The 19,194-nt window shown below is 39.0% G+C and overlaps 1 protein-coding gene across 1 annotated transcript; it reads right to left on the bottom strand.

The window, feature by feature from the left end:
- Nucleotides 1-4,224: 4,224 nt before the first annotated feature.
- Nucleotides 4,225-15,842, bottom strand: pyroxd1 (pyridine nucleotide-disulphide oxidoreductase domain 1). The gene is made up of 13 exons (XM_005915734.3): nt 15,521-15,842; nt 15,349-15,429; nt 14,900-15,019; nt 13,799-13,927; nt 13,294-13,367; nt 13,014-13,210; nt 12,824-12,921; nt 10,946-11,048; nt 10,734-10,846; nt 10,026-10,148; nt 7,389-7,526; nt 7,112-7,201; nt 4,225-4,477 (listed from the first exon to the last, which is right to left on the bottom strand). The coding sequence occupies exons 1-13, from the start codon at nt 15,596-15,598 to the stop codon at nt 4,319-4,321; spliced, it is 1,503 nt and encodes a 500-aa protein (XP_005915796.1). The 5' UTR covers nt 15,599-15,842; the 3' UTR covers nt 4,225-4,318.
- Nucleotides 15,843-19,194: the final 3,352 nt, after the last annotated feature.

Here is a 19,194-nt window from a genome sequence, read left to right as displayed (position 1 = left end):
AGAGATAACCATAATAGTCTACTTTGAGCAAGGAGTTGGCAGTAGTAGGAAGGAAGAACGCCCTTTAACAGGAAGAGCTCTTTTGCAGAACCAGGCTCAGGAAGGCAATCTTGGAGGCAAACACAACTGGACTTCATGAGGTTTTTGCAGATATTTTGGTTCTTTAGTTCTACAACAACACCTAGTGGGGTCAGTTGCTTTGGAGTTGTTACTGAGAGTCGTTAACCCACTATTTATTTATTAATAATAATGGATTGGATTTATATAGCGCTTTTCAAGGCACCCAAAGCGCTTTACAATGCCACTATTCATTCACTCTCACACACTGGTGGAGGCAAGCTACGGTTGTAGCCACAGCTGCCCTGGGGCAGACTGACAGAAGCAAGGCTGCCATATCGCACCATCGGCCCCTCTGGCCAACCAGTAGGCGGTAGGGTAAAGTGTCTTGCCCAAAGACACAACGACCAGGACAGAGAGCCTGGGGATCGAACCGGCGACCTTCCGGTTACAGATACGCTTCCCAACCCCCTGAGCCACGGTCGCCCCGTGTGATAACAGACATAGGATATTTGTTCATAGAAACAGTGTGATACCTGGTTTCATAATCCACCACCTCATTTCAACAATATTAGTTCACAGAAACCATCCTGTCTTCCTGGTCCAAAAGGTTAACATTGGGGTCCTCAAAAGAGTGCCCTTTGTCCTTAAGGCACAGATGTACACCTGAGTCTTGTTGTGTTGAGGTGGCTCTCCTATGTTGAGACATCTTTGCTGATATAATGAAGGCCCACTTAAGGTTAACTGCATGTTTTAAGTGCTTTCTTTGCATTTATGTGTTCCTTTTCTTTCCTTTCTTCTTTAGAGGGAAAATGTTTTTGTCAGTGGTGTAGGGTCCTCAACACCCCAAGGTGCTCCAGTGGGTGGGGGAGTCAAAGAATAGGTACTTTGTGTGTGTTTGTGGTTTTCTGATTAACTTCAGCATGGGAGGTTTCATCCTCCTCAATGCACCTGCAATCTATTCTCAACCCTGGGGTGTTTAAACCCCAAATCACACCCTGCCTCAGGTGACGTCAATAGCACACATAATGGTGAGGTTGAGCAATGTCTTACAATGGTTTCAACTGTCCTCTCGGTGATGGGTGCGACTGAACGGCAGGGGCACCTCCCGAATTTTTTTTTTTAGGGGTGGCCATATTAAAAAATATATAAATGTGCCAAAATAATAATTATGCTGTTGTGAAATATAGGTTACTTGTAAAAGGACACATATATTCAGTTACCTCTTCTAAATGCTAAGATGAAAACAGAGCATTAGTAATGTCCTTAATTTATATATCCGCAAGGCCAGTAATGTTGTGGGGATGGAACTGGTGTCGGAGAGGCAGATGTTGTCTAAGATAAAGACAATGTTGGATAATACCTCCCGCCCACTCCATGACATGCTGGCTAGCCATAGAGCATGTTTAGTGGGAGACTGAGATTACCAAAAAGCACCACTGAATGACGCAGGAAATCATTCCTGCCTGTGGCCATCTTCCTGTACAACTCCTCCATCTAACACACTGTAAACACTGCAATAGTTACACCCTTTTTACACACGCTCTTTTCTACTCTGTAATATTCTTGTCGATTTTCTTGATATTTATTTATAATCACCTCTGTCAATCCTTGATATTTATTATTGAGTGATTTGTATATATCGTGGTATTTCTTAAATCTGTAACATATTGTATTGTTAAATAATCTAGTCTGTGTCTGTTACTGTACTGGAGCAACTGTAACCCTCAGTTATTTCTTTAGGGATTAATAAAGTATGCTGATTCAGATTCATGTTTATGAATTCTTTATAATCCCCCATGCCAGGGTGTGGGGGACTGGCCACCACCCAAAATTTGGGGGTAGTTGGGACTTCCAGTCAATCAATCAGTCAATTAAAACAGCTTATTAAAGATTTCAAAATCTTATTTGGTTTTCATATTTGCCTATTTTCAGCGATATCAACTTTAATAGCAGGAAATTAACTAGGCATATAATTCTTTTCTGTCTTTTTTGCCATACTAATGTTTATGCCTGATCTCAGTTGCTTAGTAACACACAATCTGTCTACAGTGGCACCTGGCATCTCAGCCCTGCCCTCCACTCCAGCAGTTTGCATATAAACAAGGACTTGAATTTTATCTTGATTCATTTGGCCACCTAAGCAGTGTTGACTCACCCTGTAAACAATTCCCCGTTTTCCACCTGTGCAGGTACACCAGGGAAAACCACTCAGTGCAATCACAGTGTCAATTCCTGCTGATTGCTGGGCAACTCCAACTGACCAAAATTGGAAAATGTGGTCTAGCCCAGAGAAACTTTAACAGCAGCAGGAGTAGCAGCAGAGGAGTTTGTTGTTCATGTTTCTTTACTAAAAAGACAAGGATATCATTCTGTGTTGCACAGTTGTTGTTGCTCATTTACATCGCTATTTTTAGTCACTTTTCAAGTCCAGTGAGTCAACTCAACCTTTGGTGCTCACTCAGCCAATCAGTCAATAGATGTGACTAAATAAAAGCACTGACCTACAAACACAAGCCTAAAGGTAAACATACACGAGAATTGAGTGTGTGGGCGTTCTGGTCATCATTAAATCATTACACCTTTAATGTTTCTTGTCCTTTGTCATTTGGTGGGTTTTCAAGTAGTTATACCACAAAAGCAACGTCTCACAGTAACAATGGGCAGCACAATCTAGATTGTTGCTGAGGCCTGGGAGGAGCTCTAGTTACTGCTCAGGCTGAAATCTGATCACGAGTTACTAGGACAACATAGAAACAAAGAGATTTTCCTTTTCGCTCTCACGTAGAACACGTTTGCCTATTAAAATCAATGGGTCAAGTGAGTGTTAGTGCATGCCATTTTCATACTACCCCGTGTATCTTATACCTCAGTATATATCTGATTTAAATCAACCATGATTAGTTTAAACCATGACAATAAAGTGATGGATTTACAGTGCTGTGGAAAATCTCCAGCCACACCCATTTCTATTTATTTACCTCCAAGCAGCTAGACTTTCTTGGAATTTTGAAAAGTGCTCTTGAGCAATAGTTTTCAATACTCTCTGAAGGTTTTTCAACATTTTCTTTTAGACACTGGCTACTTTCTCACTAATTTTCATTTCTTTAATGAATGAAAGATAATGCAGTTTCATGGGTATAAAATTGTATTTTGGCATCATATTTCCAAAGAGCTATTGGTAATAATAATAATAAAAACAAAACTTGGTGTATGTCAACGTGATGTGCAGGGTGTCCTTAAAAAATTGATAAAACTGTCAGGCCTAAAACCTATAGCAGATGAACAGCATTTGTCTTTAAGCAATATGAAGAAATCCAGCAATAAGAGATGCCTCTCGCCCTCCAGTTGATCTACTGTTCACTGAAGCCTCATCAGAAATCTTCTCACTGGAAGTGTGGATGTCAGGAAGCCATTCTTAATGAAGGGAAACAAGGAGAAAAGGCTACACAATAACTGGGCTGAAAATCTGAAGCAACTTATCGAGGGATGAATAGCAGTAAGTGTCTACAGCCATCTGTAAAGCCTGGTGGAGGCTCTGTCATGTTTGGGACTGCATTAGCCATTGGTGTCTAATGCGATTGGTCAAAAACCATGGAATTATGAGCACAGAAAAGTACAATCAGATTTTGAATAACCATACATACCATCTGGAAATATTTGAAATGGAAATGGCTTCAATTTCAATGTGACAATGATCCCAAAAACAGATAACGCAGTAAAAGCATACCTAGATAGAAAAATGCACAATGGACCACTATCAGTCATGGACTGGCCTCCACAAAGCCTGGGCTTCAATATTACTGAGTGTGTGTTCATCTTAACAGAGAACAGAACAAGAGACAGCCAATATCCAAAGAAGAGCTTTGAATATCATTCAAGATGCCTAGAGAACTATTGCTGAAGACTGCTTGAAGAAATGACAAGAAATGTTGCCTAAGAGAGTTCAGGCTGTGTTGAAGAATAAAGGTGGTCATACCAAATATTGACTTTCAAGCTTGTGCAAATGTCCACGTCTGTTTGCACTTTTCAATAAATTGCTGAACTCTGAAGAAATGGGGGATGGCTCAAGACTTGCACGGTATTGTATATACTGCTACAAAAATACTTTTACCTAATACATATTTCAACCAACAATTTAGTGCTTGTGGTTTAGTTTTTTTTTTTATTTAAATCAAAAATAAATAATTTCATTTACTATTGCAAACATAATCTTTCTTTCACACAGCTAATTGCCATTGTTCAAACTCTCCAGCAGAGCTCAGTCGAAGTAGTCTTCTATGTCAATGTCAGGGTTAAGCAATTCTTCTCCATATGGCGTCAGATCCATCTGGTTGAGTATCAGGTTTTCAAATGTTTCTTCCAGGTCTGTTTCTCCAATAAGCACTGCTCCCACCATCCTCCCTCCACTGAGAACAACCTGGAACAAACATTTAATTGCAATGAGATGGACAAAATATTGATATTAGCTAAAGACTGTATACAAAAGACAAAGACACCCTGGCAGCTCCCATTGATTTCTGGGTTCCAGATTAGCCTTTGGTGATTTTAATTTTGAAGACAAATTTACAAACTAGATTTGAAATTCGAGAAAAGGTTTATAATGTGAGAGGCTTTGGAGAATTGTAATTACCCAGAACTCGAACAACCCGTAAAGGTTTTTGTGTGTCTGTATGTGGTGTGAAAATCTGGAACAGTCTGAGTTTACAATTGAAACAATGCAAAAATATTCATAGATTTAAATTTCTCTACAAACAGTTGGTCTGGTCACACTATTCTCAATGATGCTTTTAGTGTGCTCTGTAATGTCTGTTCTCTTACCATTGCTGGTATGGATTCCAAAAAAAAAAAAAAAGTGTGCATATGTATGTACATATATGTACATGTGTACATATATGTACATGTGTGTGTAGATATATATGTATGTATATGTATATGTGTTTGTTACTTGTAGTTATTACTACCTGTTACCTGTGGTAATGCAATTTATAATTTATATATTCTGTATTCAGTTATGAAGGCTCTAATTGTTGTTTGCGAGCTGCCGTTTAGATGCTTGTATGTGCCCGGGGCTGTTGATGGGTCTGTAAGCAATGATGGGCGTAGCTGCGGGAAGTTTGTTTTTTTTGTTGATGAGTGAGTATAGAGGTGGGATTTAATAAGTTTTCTTCGTCCCACTCCTTTTTCAGGCAATTTTTGTTTTTTGTTTTGTGCATTTTATGTTCAATATAGGTATTTGTTGTGCCTGAAAATGAACAAATAAATGAAATGAATGAATGAATGAAATGAAAGACTGAAGAAGTTACAATGCTGTGAAAAAGTATTTCTGCGTGTGCATGCACGCTTCAGTACAGGCAACTTTAAAGCCCTCCCTTCAGCACTGTGCTAAGGTCGTCAGTCTGATACAAGCTTGGATTTTGACAAGGCCACTCCAAAACCTCTATTTTGTTTTTCTCTCTAAGCCCGGGGTGTCCAACTTCAGGCCTCAAGGGCTGGTGCTCTGCAAGTTTTAGATATCACCCTGTGTCAACACACCTGAATCAAATGATTAGTTAGTTACCAGGCCTCTGGAGACCTTAATATTAAGGAGGTAATTTAGCCATTTAAATCAGCGGTGTTGGATTAAGGACACATCTAAAACCTGCAGGACACCGGCCCTTGAGGCCTGGAGTTGGACATCCCTGCTCTAAGCTATTCAGAGGTGGACATGCTGGTGTTTTGGATAATTGACCTGCAGCATAACCAAAGTGTGCTTGAGCTTCAGGATTTTGTGAGAAGAAAAAAAATTCATGTTTCCATCAATTACAGCAAGTCGTCCTAAAGCAGCAAAGCAGTCCTCGACCATCACACTACCACCACCATGTTTGACTGGAGGTATCATTGTCTCTTTATCAAATGCTGTATTAGCTGTACGCCAGATGGAACGGGACTCAAGCCTTCCAAAAAGTTAAACTTTTGTCTCTCCCTTCCACAGAATAATATTCCCAAAAGTCTTGGGAATCATCAAGATGTTTTCTGGAAAATGTGAGATGAGCCGTTTTCGACAGCAGTTTTCGCCTTGGAACTCCATTTGTAGATAGTGTATACAAAATGCAGCTTTTAAATGATGACTATGAAGCTATCCAAAGCTACCTGGCCCTGTGTGAAAAATGCTTTTGTCTCACCCTTGTTGAGCCATGACATAGTTTTCAAAAGCTGAGTTAACTTTCACAAGCTACACCCAGGTTTGTTTACTGTCAGACCTGTTGAAACAAGATGTTGTTTGCCATGATGTAGGCTGAAGTTCTCAAAAACAACACATCATGTCACAATCTAAAACACTCAAGAACAGATGAGAGAAAGTCATCAACATCTGTCAGTTTGGGAAGGGCAATAATGCAAGGTTTTATTTTCTAAGGGTTTAGGACTCCACTCCAGTGAGATAATGGCAGGGATAGCCATTAATACATTCAATTCAATTCAATTCAAATTCTTTATTGTCCCAAAAGGGAAATTAGTTTAGCAGCAGGATAAAAGTAAACAAAACATAATATAAAATGACAATAATAGTAATAGAAAATCCCAGGACGGTTATATGCCATTTAGAAGAAGCCTTGAGTCTTTTGGTCTTCCTCAGAGGTACTCTAAAACGAGTGGCATCAGCACGAGATTCAAAACACAGTTTATGGTCAAGTACCACACCTAGATATTTATAACTCTCATGATCCCAATATCAGCAGTTTTAATGATAGTAGGGGATGAGCTATAAGAGGACTTCCTAAAATCAATAATCATGTCTTTAGTTTTTGACACATTTAGTGAAAGGAAGGACTCATCACACCAATCCACAAAATCATCTACAAATCATCAGCAAACTTCAGGATGTGTCCGTTCGTGCTCGGGTTATATTTGTCTGATATAATTTGTGTGATGATCTGAAACATGTAAGTTTGATAAATATGTCAAAATAAATAAGTAAAAATTCAGAAAGGGGGCAAATACATTTTCACAGCACTGTAAGTACCAGTCCTTTTACCATTTACTGTCATCACATTGTTTATCCCTGCAGTTTCACCTTGACATACTCCTGGCCTTTAGTGCAGCGTACCAGCAGCTCATGGTCTGGCCCAAGCCCTTGACCATTAAACTTTCCCAGTAGGACCACCTGTGGAATAATCAGAAGGAGACATGTTTTTTAAAAAGCACGGTGAATCAACCTTGAGGCTAAAACCATGCGGCCCTGTGAAATCACCTTGAAAAGAATGAAAACCTTTCCACTTTGCATAGTTGATGTTTAACCTATTAGTTATCATTTAAATAACTTTGCTGCACTTTAGTAAAACATCTCTTACCTTGTAGTTGAAGAATTTAGTAATATGTGAGAAGAGTTCAAAGCAGAAGTCCAGCTCCACTGGTTCTGACAGGATGTGTGCTGCCATGCAACGGCCTGCATACCAACCCATCTGACGAGCTTGCGTCCATAAACGCATCTGTACACACAACACATACACAGTGTTACATTCAAATATGCATGACAGTGCAAATATGACAGCTGCTCTCCACACTTTTCTAACACTGCGCGAAGTGTCTTTACGTAACATGGTGTATGAAACGTTACAGCCTACTTTTCTTTTTAGCAAAAAATCTTTATGTGTATGTATGCGATCATGTTTTACAGGATGACTACAGCCATAAAAAAAGCAGAATTAAACATTTTCTAAGATTAAACTAACAAAATAAAATACACCGTGAGGGGAAAAAAGGAGAAAATTTTTTCCAAAGTAAAGTAATGAGTTTAAAAATACTGACAAATGCTCTTAATTTAAAAAATAAAAGTTTTTTTTCTTAAATAATCTCTCCTAATCTCATTTGTTTAAAGTTTGAAACACCTTCACCATGCAGTGCAGTTAGCTTTGTAAGCCTGTTCAAGCGTGCGCTTTCTCAAACCATTTTTCATTAAACTTGTCGTTAAGTCAGCGAACTGAATTACTGCTGGCACGCTGGGTCTAAACTGACACCTTTCAGTGTCGATTAAAACCCACATCTATCGCAGTTTCACAGCTTGTTTCACAGCTTGTTTCACAGAAAGAAATGGAAAAGTTTTGTTGTATTGTACAAACTACTGAGAATTCAAATGCACGGGGATATTGTATCATATCTATCTAATAGACTCCAATTTGTGCATGTAAATGGAGAGTCCTCTTCACACACTGAGGTTAATTATGGAGTTCCACAGGGTTCAGTTCTGGGACGAATTCTGTTTACATTATACATGCAGCTTCATTAGAAGACATAGCATAAATTTTCACTGCTATGCAGATGACAGAGCATCTTTCTATCTATGAAGCCAGATAACACACACCAATGAGTTAAACTGCAGGAATGTCTTAAAGACATAAAGACCTGGATGGCCGCTAACTTTCAAACTGAGGTTAGTGTACTCGGCCCTGAAAATCTTAGAAATATGGTATCTAAGCAGATTCTTACTCTGGATGGCATTACCTTGGCCTCCAGTAACACTTTGGAGTCATTTTTGACCAAGACATGTCCTTCAACGCACATATTAAACAAACATGTAAGACTGCGTTCTTCCATTTGCGCAACATCTCTAAAGTTAGAAATATCCTGTCTCAGAGTGACGCTGAAAAACTAGTTCATGCATTTATTACTTCCAGGCTGGACGACTGTAATTCATTATTATCAGGAAGTCGTAAAAACTCACTGAAAAAACTTTAGTTAATCCAAAACGCTACAGCAAGAGTACTGACAGGGACTAGAAAGAGAGAGCAGATTTCTCCTGTTTTGGCTTCCCTTCATTGGCTTCCTTTGAATTGAATTCAAAATCCTGCTCCTCACATACAAGGTCTTAAATAATCAGGCCCCATCTTATCTTAATGACCTTGTAGTACCATATCACCCTATTAGATCGCTTCGCTCTCGCTCTGCAGGCCTACTTGTTGTTCCTAGAGTATTTAAAAGTAGAATGGGAGGCAGAGCCTTCAGTTTTCAGGCCCCTCTTCTGTGGAACCAGCTTCCAGTTTGGATTCAGGAGACAGACACTATCTCTACTTTTAAGATTAGGCTTAAAACTTTCCTTTTTGCTAAAGCATATAGTTAGGGCTGGACCAGGTGACCCTGAATCCTCCCTTAGTTATGCTGCAATAGACGTAGGCTGCCGGGGATTCCCATGATGCATTGAGTTTTTCCTTTCCAGTCACCTTTCTCACTCACTATGTGTTAATAGACCTCTCTGCATTGAATCATATCTGTTATTAACCTCTGGTTCTCTTCCACAGCATGTCTTTTATCCTGTCTTCCTTCTCTCACCCCAACCGGTCGCAGCAGAAGGCCCCGCCCCTCCCTGAGCCTGGTTCTGCCGGAGGTTTCTTCCTGTTAAAAGGGAGTTTTTCCTTCCCACTGTCGCCAAAGTGCTTGCTCATAGGGGGTCATATGATTGTTGGGTTGTTGAGGCGACATTTGTTGTGATTTGGCGCTATATAAATAAAATTGAATTGCATTGAATTGAATATAAAGAAGCCTTGCAAACAGTCATATCTGGGACAAACTAATCTTGTTTCACTAAAATCTGTCCAATTGTCTAGAAGGAGTAGTGAGTGTTGTGAAAACTGTGCCTGTAAAATGACCAATAAGATCTCAATCTTGACCTTGAGCACAATTAAGATGATTAGCTGCTCATTGTGTCCAGAAGTAGCAATTCCTATGACTTGCGGATGGACAGATGGATGCTTTGCCATGGCATAAGCTAATACATCTAATTATCTAACTTTTAATTGTTTTCCACATATAGAAGTTGCTTAAAACAGAAACAGTTGCTTGGCATTATAATTTTGTTTTAAGTCAAAAATCAGGAAACACATGGTACGCTACTTTTTCTCATTTTTACACTGGATTACTTAAACGACATGAGCAGTACGTAATGTTTAAAGGACAAAAATTCTGCACTGTAGATTAACTGACTGTTTTTTTACCTGCTGCCACAGAGGGCTCTGCTCCCAGCACGCAGTGCACACGTCACCTGCAGCGTACACATCTGCCTCGGATGTCATCATGTGATCATCTACTTGTAGGCCGCCATCGTCTGCAACCACAAACTTTCACACAGAGAAATGATCAGCACCAGTAATAAAAAAACAAAGCAAAGGAAGATGTAGTACATATAAGTAAATCAGAGTGGTTGCTGTAGACTTTACACTAACTTTGATGCAGTGGCACTTTGCTGGAAATCCAGCAGCTTTACACAGGCTGAAAAACCAGAGTAATGAAAAAGCTCACCTATGCTTTACTGACATCTAGAGGAATTAAAACCACATTTCCACTTACAAAAACAGATAAGCCGTACAAGTAGGTCTCATGCAATTTGCCTTGCAAAACACTGAACATTACATCGAAGTGAGCAGACACGAGAAGAGGTAGAGTGTGTACTTTATGGAAAAGGCACTTTATGTGGGAACATGAGTATTTAATGTAGCATAGCAGATACAGTCATGAAACTGTGTGCAGCTCAACAACTTTTGGTAAAATCTAACACGGTACCGGCCAGAAGCATGACCGTACGATGAATGACAAATGGCACGAACGCATTTAATAATAATGCAAAACAACAACGTTCCCAAAGCCTGAAAGCTCTGGCAGAGTCACTAGGAATTTCCACTTTGCATATGGATGAGTTTTCTTACCGTGTTGCCTTGGAGAAAGGGCTCAGTGTTTGGAACGACACCTGTGGCGCTGACAACAAAATCGCAGCCAAATGTCTGGGCATTAGTCAGCCGGACGTAAACTGGCCAGTCTCCTACTCAGACAAAGGGCAGAGTGTAAAAAACAAACAAAAAAGTGAGCAAGAAAGGAGCAGGGTTAGAGAAAAACACAGAGCAGTAAATTTAATCCTCACCACACTCAGTTCTTAGTGTTTGCTCTGGGGATTTATGAAGCTCCTCACAGGTGAAGATCTTTTCCACCTCACACTGGTACTCCACTGAAACTCTGTGGGACAACTGAGCAAATGCCAGCAGTGTGAGGGGATTCGTCAGAACAGGAGGACAGTATGACAGGATAAACTGTGTGCTACACTCAGGCTTTTATAAACTACTATATGTGTCTATGTGCAGTGAGCCATACAACACATTATTTGATATTTAATCCCTGCCAGTAAAGTAAGTGTGGATTTGTGACTGATGGTCAGACAAATTATTGTTGTGTTGCTAACCCAGGGACTCACTGAGTCTAGTAATCCAAAAAGTCTGTATTTCGAAGATTTTTTTTTAGTTTTTACATAAGCTACAACCATTAATTTCGGTCTTATGAGGCTAGTGTTATTGCAACCAGGTTGAAATGGTTAGTAAAACAATGTTAAAAAGAAGCAAAAAGCAATTTTGGAACCTAATACTGTTAAACCTTTAGATTGTCCACAATCTGTCCTGTGTGTCCACTACGGCACGCTTCAGCATTTCGTGTAGTTGTGAACGAGGTTAGCAGTAATTCTGTGCTGCCTCACCACCACAGCCTACGTTATTTTTGTGTGCCGAAGTGGAAATAACCACTTCCCCATTTCTCTCACTGCATTTTTGCCATGTCTGAAACAAACAACCTTACATCATCTGTTAGAGATTTTACTGTACAGTCGCAGTAAAAAGAAACCCTCTTTTAGGTTTAAGGTTCGACATGTCAAGACAGATTAAAAATCATCTGAGCAGATCTTAGAATTAGTTAAATACGCGATCACATGAAACACAAAACTAGTGTGTGGAACACCACTGCTTACTGCTTCCGTATGATTTAAGAGGGTAAGCAGCAGTCAGGTGCTGCTGATCAAATGCAGATGATTAACTCATCATCAGCAAGTGTGAGCACCTTTCTAAAAGCAGGGGTTTTGGCAGTTTGTAGGTCTGGGCTTTTAGGTCTGTATTTACGCAATTTTGTGACCTGATATGTAAAATCTTAGATCTGACAGACGGTGTACTTTCTTTTGACTGTGACTGTATAATGAGGAGACATGGCACTGAAACAAACCTGAATAGAAATTTATGGGAAGAGTTCTGTAACATCTCATAGTGGTTAGCACTGGGCCTGTGTGTGTAGAATTTGCATGTTGTCTATGTGCCATTTGACTGTTGGAGGGGTCAAAAGATTTACATGATTGGTTAACTGATGATTTTAAACAGGCCACGACAGTCAGATAAAGCTTTTAGAATAAAGCACATTATGAATGCACAGTTAAAACTGAGTGGTCAGCATGACTGGAAAAGAAGTATAACCTGGGTGAAAAAGCTTTTTAAACCTGATTTGCAATGTTAGCAAAATGTTTTAATCCTTGTTTAATCCCATTTGACTTTCTACACTTGCAGTTCAATGACATTAACTTAACTACTAAAATAAAAAATGTTTTTCCATTATAGCTGTTGAGTAGCAAGATAAGGTTCAAGAGGGATTTTGATACTATGAATCTGATAATGAACCAACAGAAGGTACCCGCAGCTATGCTATTAAGTTAATGGGCGTTAGGGTGTGAACCCATTTAGCTGCACTGTAAAATATAACAATAGGTATCTTAGAAAGGCGGAACAACACAGAGGAAGTGACATGCATTTAGATAAAGATCACAAAACTAATTTCCCAAATTAACTGTACTGTTTTTAAGTTAAAAACACATTCTGAAAATTCAACTACCACAGAAACAGAACATGTAAGACATTTTAGGACCTTGTTCAAACAGAACATTAGCCTTTTTTTTTACTCCCCACAGACTTCAAACACGCATACAGGATCTCACCTGCTCTGCTCCTCGAAGAGCTATTCCTTCATGCCAGTCAGGACCCAGGGCACTTCCAGAATCCGTAGGACCGTGACCGTATGCTTGTGAGCTTCTATCTGAGAGAAGACAAACATTTGCTTTATATACTTTTTTTCTGTACTAAAGGAGAGAAGAGCAGAAGTGTAGAACAGGAAGGAAAAGAAAGAACCTGCTGTGAAGATGTGTGAGCCTCCGGGAGCTGCTTCCTCTGTAGTGAAGCGAGGCCTCTTACAGGGGGCAGCTGCCTGGGGTTTGTCGGCCTCAAGCGATGGGATGAGGAATTGTGCTGCTCCTGCGTCAAAGAATGTGTTTCCTATGGCCTTGTCCTTTACCGCCCAGATCACCTCGCAGCCTTCCACCTCATACCTAAAGATCACAAAGTTCACAAGTACTCAGTAAAGCATGAATAACTGTGGGCTCAAATGGCATTCTGGCTACAGCAGACTTACACTAATTCCAAGGCAATTCCTCCATTCCCAACAATAACAATCCTCTTAGCTTTGGATAACCTCTTCTGAAACTCCTTTAAAAGAACAAAGAAAACTAGTGACTCATCTGTGTTTAAAGGTTATTAATAAAACACAATCATTTACAGACAGACTATGTGTAACTAATGCAGATTTAGAAAATACACGAACACCCTTTTTTTGTTCAGTGAAACCAATAAGATCTTACAGAAGCTGTAATAGCTGAAATTCAAACACTGTTTAGTTGTACTGGAGCTCAAAGGGTTAGTAGACTGGTAATTAGTCGCTAATGCCACATCCAGTTAAGTAATATCACCTTAATGAAGACCAGAGAAGAGGGACTAAAATACAAGGACAAGCAGTCAAGCTGTTTTCTTTGGACAAACTGTTTGGTGTTACTATGAAAGTCTTATGAGGTTAGTTTCCTCAGGAATTTCAGACCCACATGCTACTAGCTACACAAACATCCAGAAGATTTGGCTTGTACCTGAGCACTATCTGTGTCCCGTATCCCCAGCACGTAAGGGTTGTCCTGGGTTAGCAGCTTGGGTCTGGCACCGCTGCAGATACACAGCTTCTTGTAACCAAAAACCCGGCCATCTGCAGTTTCCACACACTGACGAAGAGAGGAGCATTACAAGGGAAATGGCAATCAATTGTGAGCTTTAACTGTTTTATCTCACAACCTCAGTTTCTTGAAAAAAGGTGTGATTTAAACATAAAGGTCGTCTTTTAATCCTCCTAGCCTTGTAAGCATTTAACACATTTGCCTAACACACAAAAGATCTTAATTTACGATCCAGGAGGAGACGCAAATCCCTGAGAAGGGATGTAAGAAAAAATCTCATCAAACCAAATCTCATCCTTAATCCTTCACCCCATGTTCTTTTTGTGTTGTGTTATGCAGGCCATAACACAGTTTTCTTTTCCAGCTGAAGATCTGCTACACTCACCTTTATTAAAGCTCTCAGCACCTCTCAAGTCAAATTAATTATTGATAATCCTAAAAGCTGACGTCTAAAATGAAGGCACAACCAGTACAGACTGACCTGCACGACAACCTTCACTTCACTTTGAGCTTTGATTTGGCTCATTATCTTTGATTACGAGACATGTCACTAAACTCGTAACGAAGTGCTTCAAGGAAAGCAGCAAATTTTCATATCAGGCAAACTATAACAACATTGCGTAACATTTATATTTCAATTACCACATTTAAAAAATTGCTTGCATATTTGCAAGTTATGATATAAAACGCAGTCTCTTGACTGTTATGTTGATCATTTATTTTCATGAGACAGAGGACGCACCATCTCCTCTGGTTTCCTAAAGAATGACGCAGCGTAATGGATAAGCTAAAGGAGGCACCGTTCATTATAGTGAAATTCACTATTGTACTGCAGCAATAATCTCATTCTTGTTCCACGGAACCTGCCCACCATATGTCCACAAGGTGGCAATAGTACACAGTTAATAGTAAAGTGCTTGTTGCATGAAATCAGTTTGCACTCTGCTATAATTACAGTAAGTAAACAACATGTGTGGCCTTTGCTGTCACATATGCATCCTACATGCGGCCAAACCTTACATGTGACTTTGTGTGGAGTGATTTAACAGCAGAATGGATGATAGTAAGGTTGGGGAATTTTTCTTCCAGAACACTAGATGGTTGCTCCTCCACGTCAAACTCTTCCAGTGTCCTGGACACCTTTGAAAGGAGGACAGTGGAAAATTACAGCATTAAAAGCCATTCAGAGAAGTGATAAGATAGCCTGTTGATAGTCAAACCCGAACAGTAAAATACAGTGTGTCCATGATGATCATATTATGTTTTTAAAGGCAGCTTGTATGTGAATCATAATGAATCATCATAATGAAATACTGATTATTTCTTTTTTTAGTACAGTTGATGACTTAAAATACATGAGCGCATGCATTTGTAACGTGGGAGTTTGTGAGAACAGATCCATAACTCTGTCAGAGATGAAGCTCCCACTGAGCTACCGCCACCATCATCGTCATCAATGTCCCTCTGACCTGCTTGTAGTTGGTCACTGCCTTGATGTGGGGACCTGCAGTTATCAGAGCCACGTCAGCGGACGGAATCTGGGACGACAGCTGTCAATGTAGATTAACATGTACGTTAAGTAGCTACATGGCACACGCATTGTACTAGCAAAGCTTTTACATGCCATTCATCTCATTTCACCTGCTCCACACATGTCACGCCAGCGATGCCACCCCCCACGACCACGAACTGAAACGTTTTCTCTTTTTTATTTTCCATTCTTCTGAAATGATGAGCTAACAGAACCTAGCTAAAACCAGACCCTTAGTATTCTGAAGACGCCTAAATTTGTTTTAACAGTCAAAAGATTTCTCGGACACTTTCCGCCATAACGAGGAGACGTCTGCACACATTAGAAACGTGGAAGCCCAACTGGCTGTCGGGCTGAAATATCAAAAATACTTTAAAGTTATTCTCGAGGAAGCGAGGTTGATTTAGCACACATGAGACTGATGCTGCGTTTAAAAAGCCTCGGAAATTAGAAATTTTAAACTTAAAAAGACATCATTTATGACCTCCGCACGCTTAACATTTTACAAATATGAAACTGAATCCACTTGGAGTTAAGTGAGCAACTGTCTTTAAAGCCATTAGTGAAAAAGTTCAGTGAAATATTATGAAATGAATGAACTTTGATTCTAATTTAACAGATTTAAAGGACTGTTAGACAGCTAAAATCGATATAGATAGAGAAAGTATGGTTAACTTTTAAGGTGCTATTTTGTTTGGATTTTACGTAAGGTGGAAGTCACAGTTAAGTAATCTTACCATATTTTGACATTTCTCTGGGTTGGAGAAGAGGAATTCCGATTTTTCGGGTGTTTACGAATGCAACACGGCCACAGTATTGTAACTTCCGTGTTTATGCGTAGCGACGGCAAGCGACAGGAAAACCTATGAAACGCGTACATCCAGAATTTAGATTTTTTTTTTTCTTTGCTTTATTTCATCGACGTGTGCTTGTGACATCTAATTCCTAAAGAGCCATGAATATTTTCCAGGAACGAAAATATATGTTTGTGCCTAAACAAAGGTATGGTTGACTAAGAAGCAGGAAAGATTAAACATTTAATCATTTAAATTTTAGTCTTCTAATAACAGTGGGTTCGATTTAGAAATACCGTAGCCTTGTAGTAATTGTTTCTGCTTACTACCTAAAGTTTTGTGTGCTATATACGAATTAGCTATGGATCACAAAATGTCTTGTACATACAGTAGGCCTAATGTGCAAACTTCTTGAGCCTGTCTTAATTTTGTTACTGTGTTACCCTACTTCCTTGTAATTTTTTTAGTGGTCTTGAGTAATAGTTCATCAGAAGTTTTTCTTTGGAAATTTTTTTTTTCCACTCATAGCTGACCGTCTTCAGAAGATGTGTTTGTTTGTTAAGCACCACACCACAATGAATCATTCAAATGTAAAATAAAAAGGCACCTAACTCGAGGAATGAACCAGTGTTGTGTCTACACATAACAACAAAGAACTAGTTCGTATCAGCAGCACTGTTGCTATCAGCTAGTCTCAAAAACGTATTCCTTTTTTTTTTTTTTTTTTTTTTAACTTTTAGACAGAAACGTGCATATCACGTGCATATCTCAGCATGGTGTCCTGAGATATGCTCTTAAAGGGAGGGGAAAGCTGGGCAAACGGAAGAAAAGAAAAGAAGTAGTGACAGGCCCAAAAAACTACAGCAGATGTACTGTATTTTCATTTATGTTTGGACATGTTTCAATAAATGTTTCTAATTTTCTGTGCAACATGTAAAGAAATATGGGGTGCCTCAAAATTTTTGCTCAGTACTATTGGATACATTTTACTTCTCCGTTTAATTGTTAGTGTTTGCTTCCATATTTTTTACCTCTCTGTTTAATCTTTTTGTGTAAATAGAAAGACAGTCAAAGAAGCAATAACAAAATTAAAATCAACAACAATAAAGGGTATTGTTTCAGATTTCAGAACCAAGGACAGCACTGTTTGTTTTGTTCAGAAGAGATCTGTCCATAGTACTGAAACAGGGTGGAGGTCATTGTTTGGAGACAGACTGAGTTTTGTATCCTGTTTTTTGTGATTGCAAATAAATAATATATAATATAATGAAGATCTCTTATGCACCATGTATGTGTCCACCTAAGTCCCCATTTGAAGATACAAATTCTTGAAACATTCTTTAAGAAACTCAGAGAAAAGGCTCAAACAGTTCGGAACAACCAGCTTGTATTAATATTTTGGATTACATTCAGATATTATTAAGAGAAGTGATGCTACACTGGCCTTAAGTGTAGCTCGCCTGGTCTCTGGATAAAATGACCCTCTGTCTTATTGTTGTTCATCAATAATTCTTCTTCTTATTGTTATTATTATTAATAATATTTGCATCGTTATTTCATTATATTACATATTAATGAAGCTTACATTCTTTCTGGTTATATTATGTACAGTCAGTCCTTTAGTTTTAATGGTTTATGTTTCAGGGCATAAGACAAATAATCTATTCCTTATTAGATCTTAAAAATGTGAAGACTACAACCTCAGATAAACTACAGAACATGACCTGTTAGACCATGCTATTATTTATTTAACACCAATTAAGCCAGAAGCTGCTCATTTAACTGCAAAAGCAGTTTGTGAAAAACCAATAATAACTCAGATTAATGGTTTCCTGTACGACTGTGTACTCTGGAGTTTCCCATATTACCTCACATGCCTACTTAAAGCATCAGTCTAGTCTAATTCTTTGTCTCGTTGAATTGCTGCCAACTGTTACTTCCTGGCAACTGAAAAGTAGTCAAATATCCAGCCAGAATAATGCCAGGAGTGTGTTGATGACTACCAAAGAATCTGGTTGAGGTGCAACTTGTTGCTCTTTTCTTTACTTGTGATATTCATATGTGTTATATTTGCTGTAATTTGTGAAGCTCTCTTGGCATATATATACATATATAATACATATATAATATATATATATAACAATAACACTTTCAGCATCAGAGAAATTAATCATTTTAGTCACTACAGAGACCCTTTATTACTGTAAAAGACATGTAAATCAATTTAGTAGCGAGAGGAGGTTAAAGTCCTTTGTTTTGAATTTTGGTGGCACAGCAACCTTCTTGTTTATATTGAAACACAACTGTACCTTTAATGCCACCGATCAATGTGGTCACCAGGCCATGATTCAGATCTAAAATTCCATCAAAACATTCATCAACCGTCATTACCGCAGTGATAAACAACCCCGCAGCAGATAGCAGTTGCAGTGCCATTTGTGGTTTTACATGAGGCAATCGACAGATCTTGACATGATCCCCATTCACCGTCAGAGTGTTTGGGGGATAATGGCTGCATTGTTTTTGGATTCATCAGCAAAAGCCGGCACTTGTTCTATTTTTGAAAAACCTTTTATGCAGGTGCTAACCGTGCATGGGAGTGTTGATGTCAGTGTCTGAGATGATTGGGTCGCTGCTAATCAAACAGAGGTTAATGCTGTGCGTCATACGTCGCCTCTTGATATTCATTACCCTGAATAACCTCTGCAGAAAGGCAACACATGACTATATGGGAATACAGTATTTGTGGCAATTACTAGACTTTTACTTAGCTTAGAATGGGGAACTTTACCTATTCATGTATCTTCACATCTGCATGAGAGAAAGGCACCAGAGCAGGAGTTTTAAAAAAGAAGTGAGGAGATTTATTTACAGATTACGTGAAAGCTAAGCTAGCTATCTATCTATCTATCTATCTATCTATCTATCTATCTATCTATCTATCTATCTATCTATCTATCTATCTATCTATCTATCTATCTATCTATCTA

The sequence above is a fragment of the Haplochromis burtoni genome, unplaced genomic scaffold (assembly GCF_018398535.1).
Source record: "Haplochromis burtoni strain Fernald_Lab_line unplaced genomic scaffold, NCSU_Asbu1 Contig_14, whole genome shotgun sequence".
Taxonomy (NCBI): domain Eukaryota; kingdom Metazoa; phylum Chordata; class Actinopteri; order Cichliformes; family Cichlidae; genus Haplochromis; species Haplochromis burtoni.
Note: the sequence above shows the minus strand (reverse complement) of the source record. Positions and strands in the feature narration are given on the sequence as shown.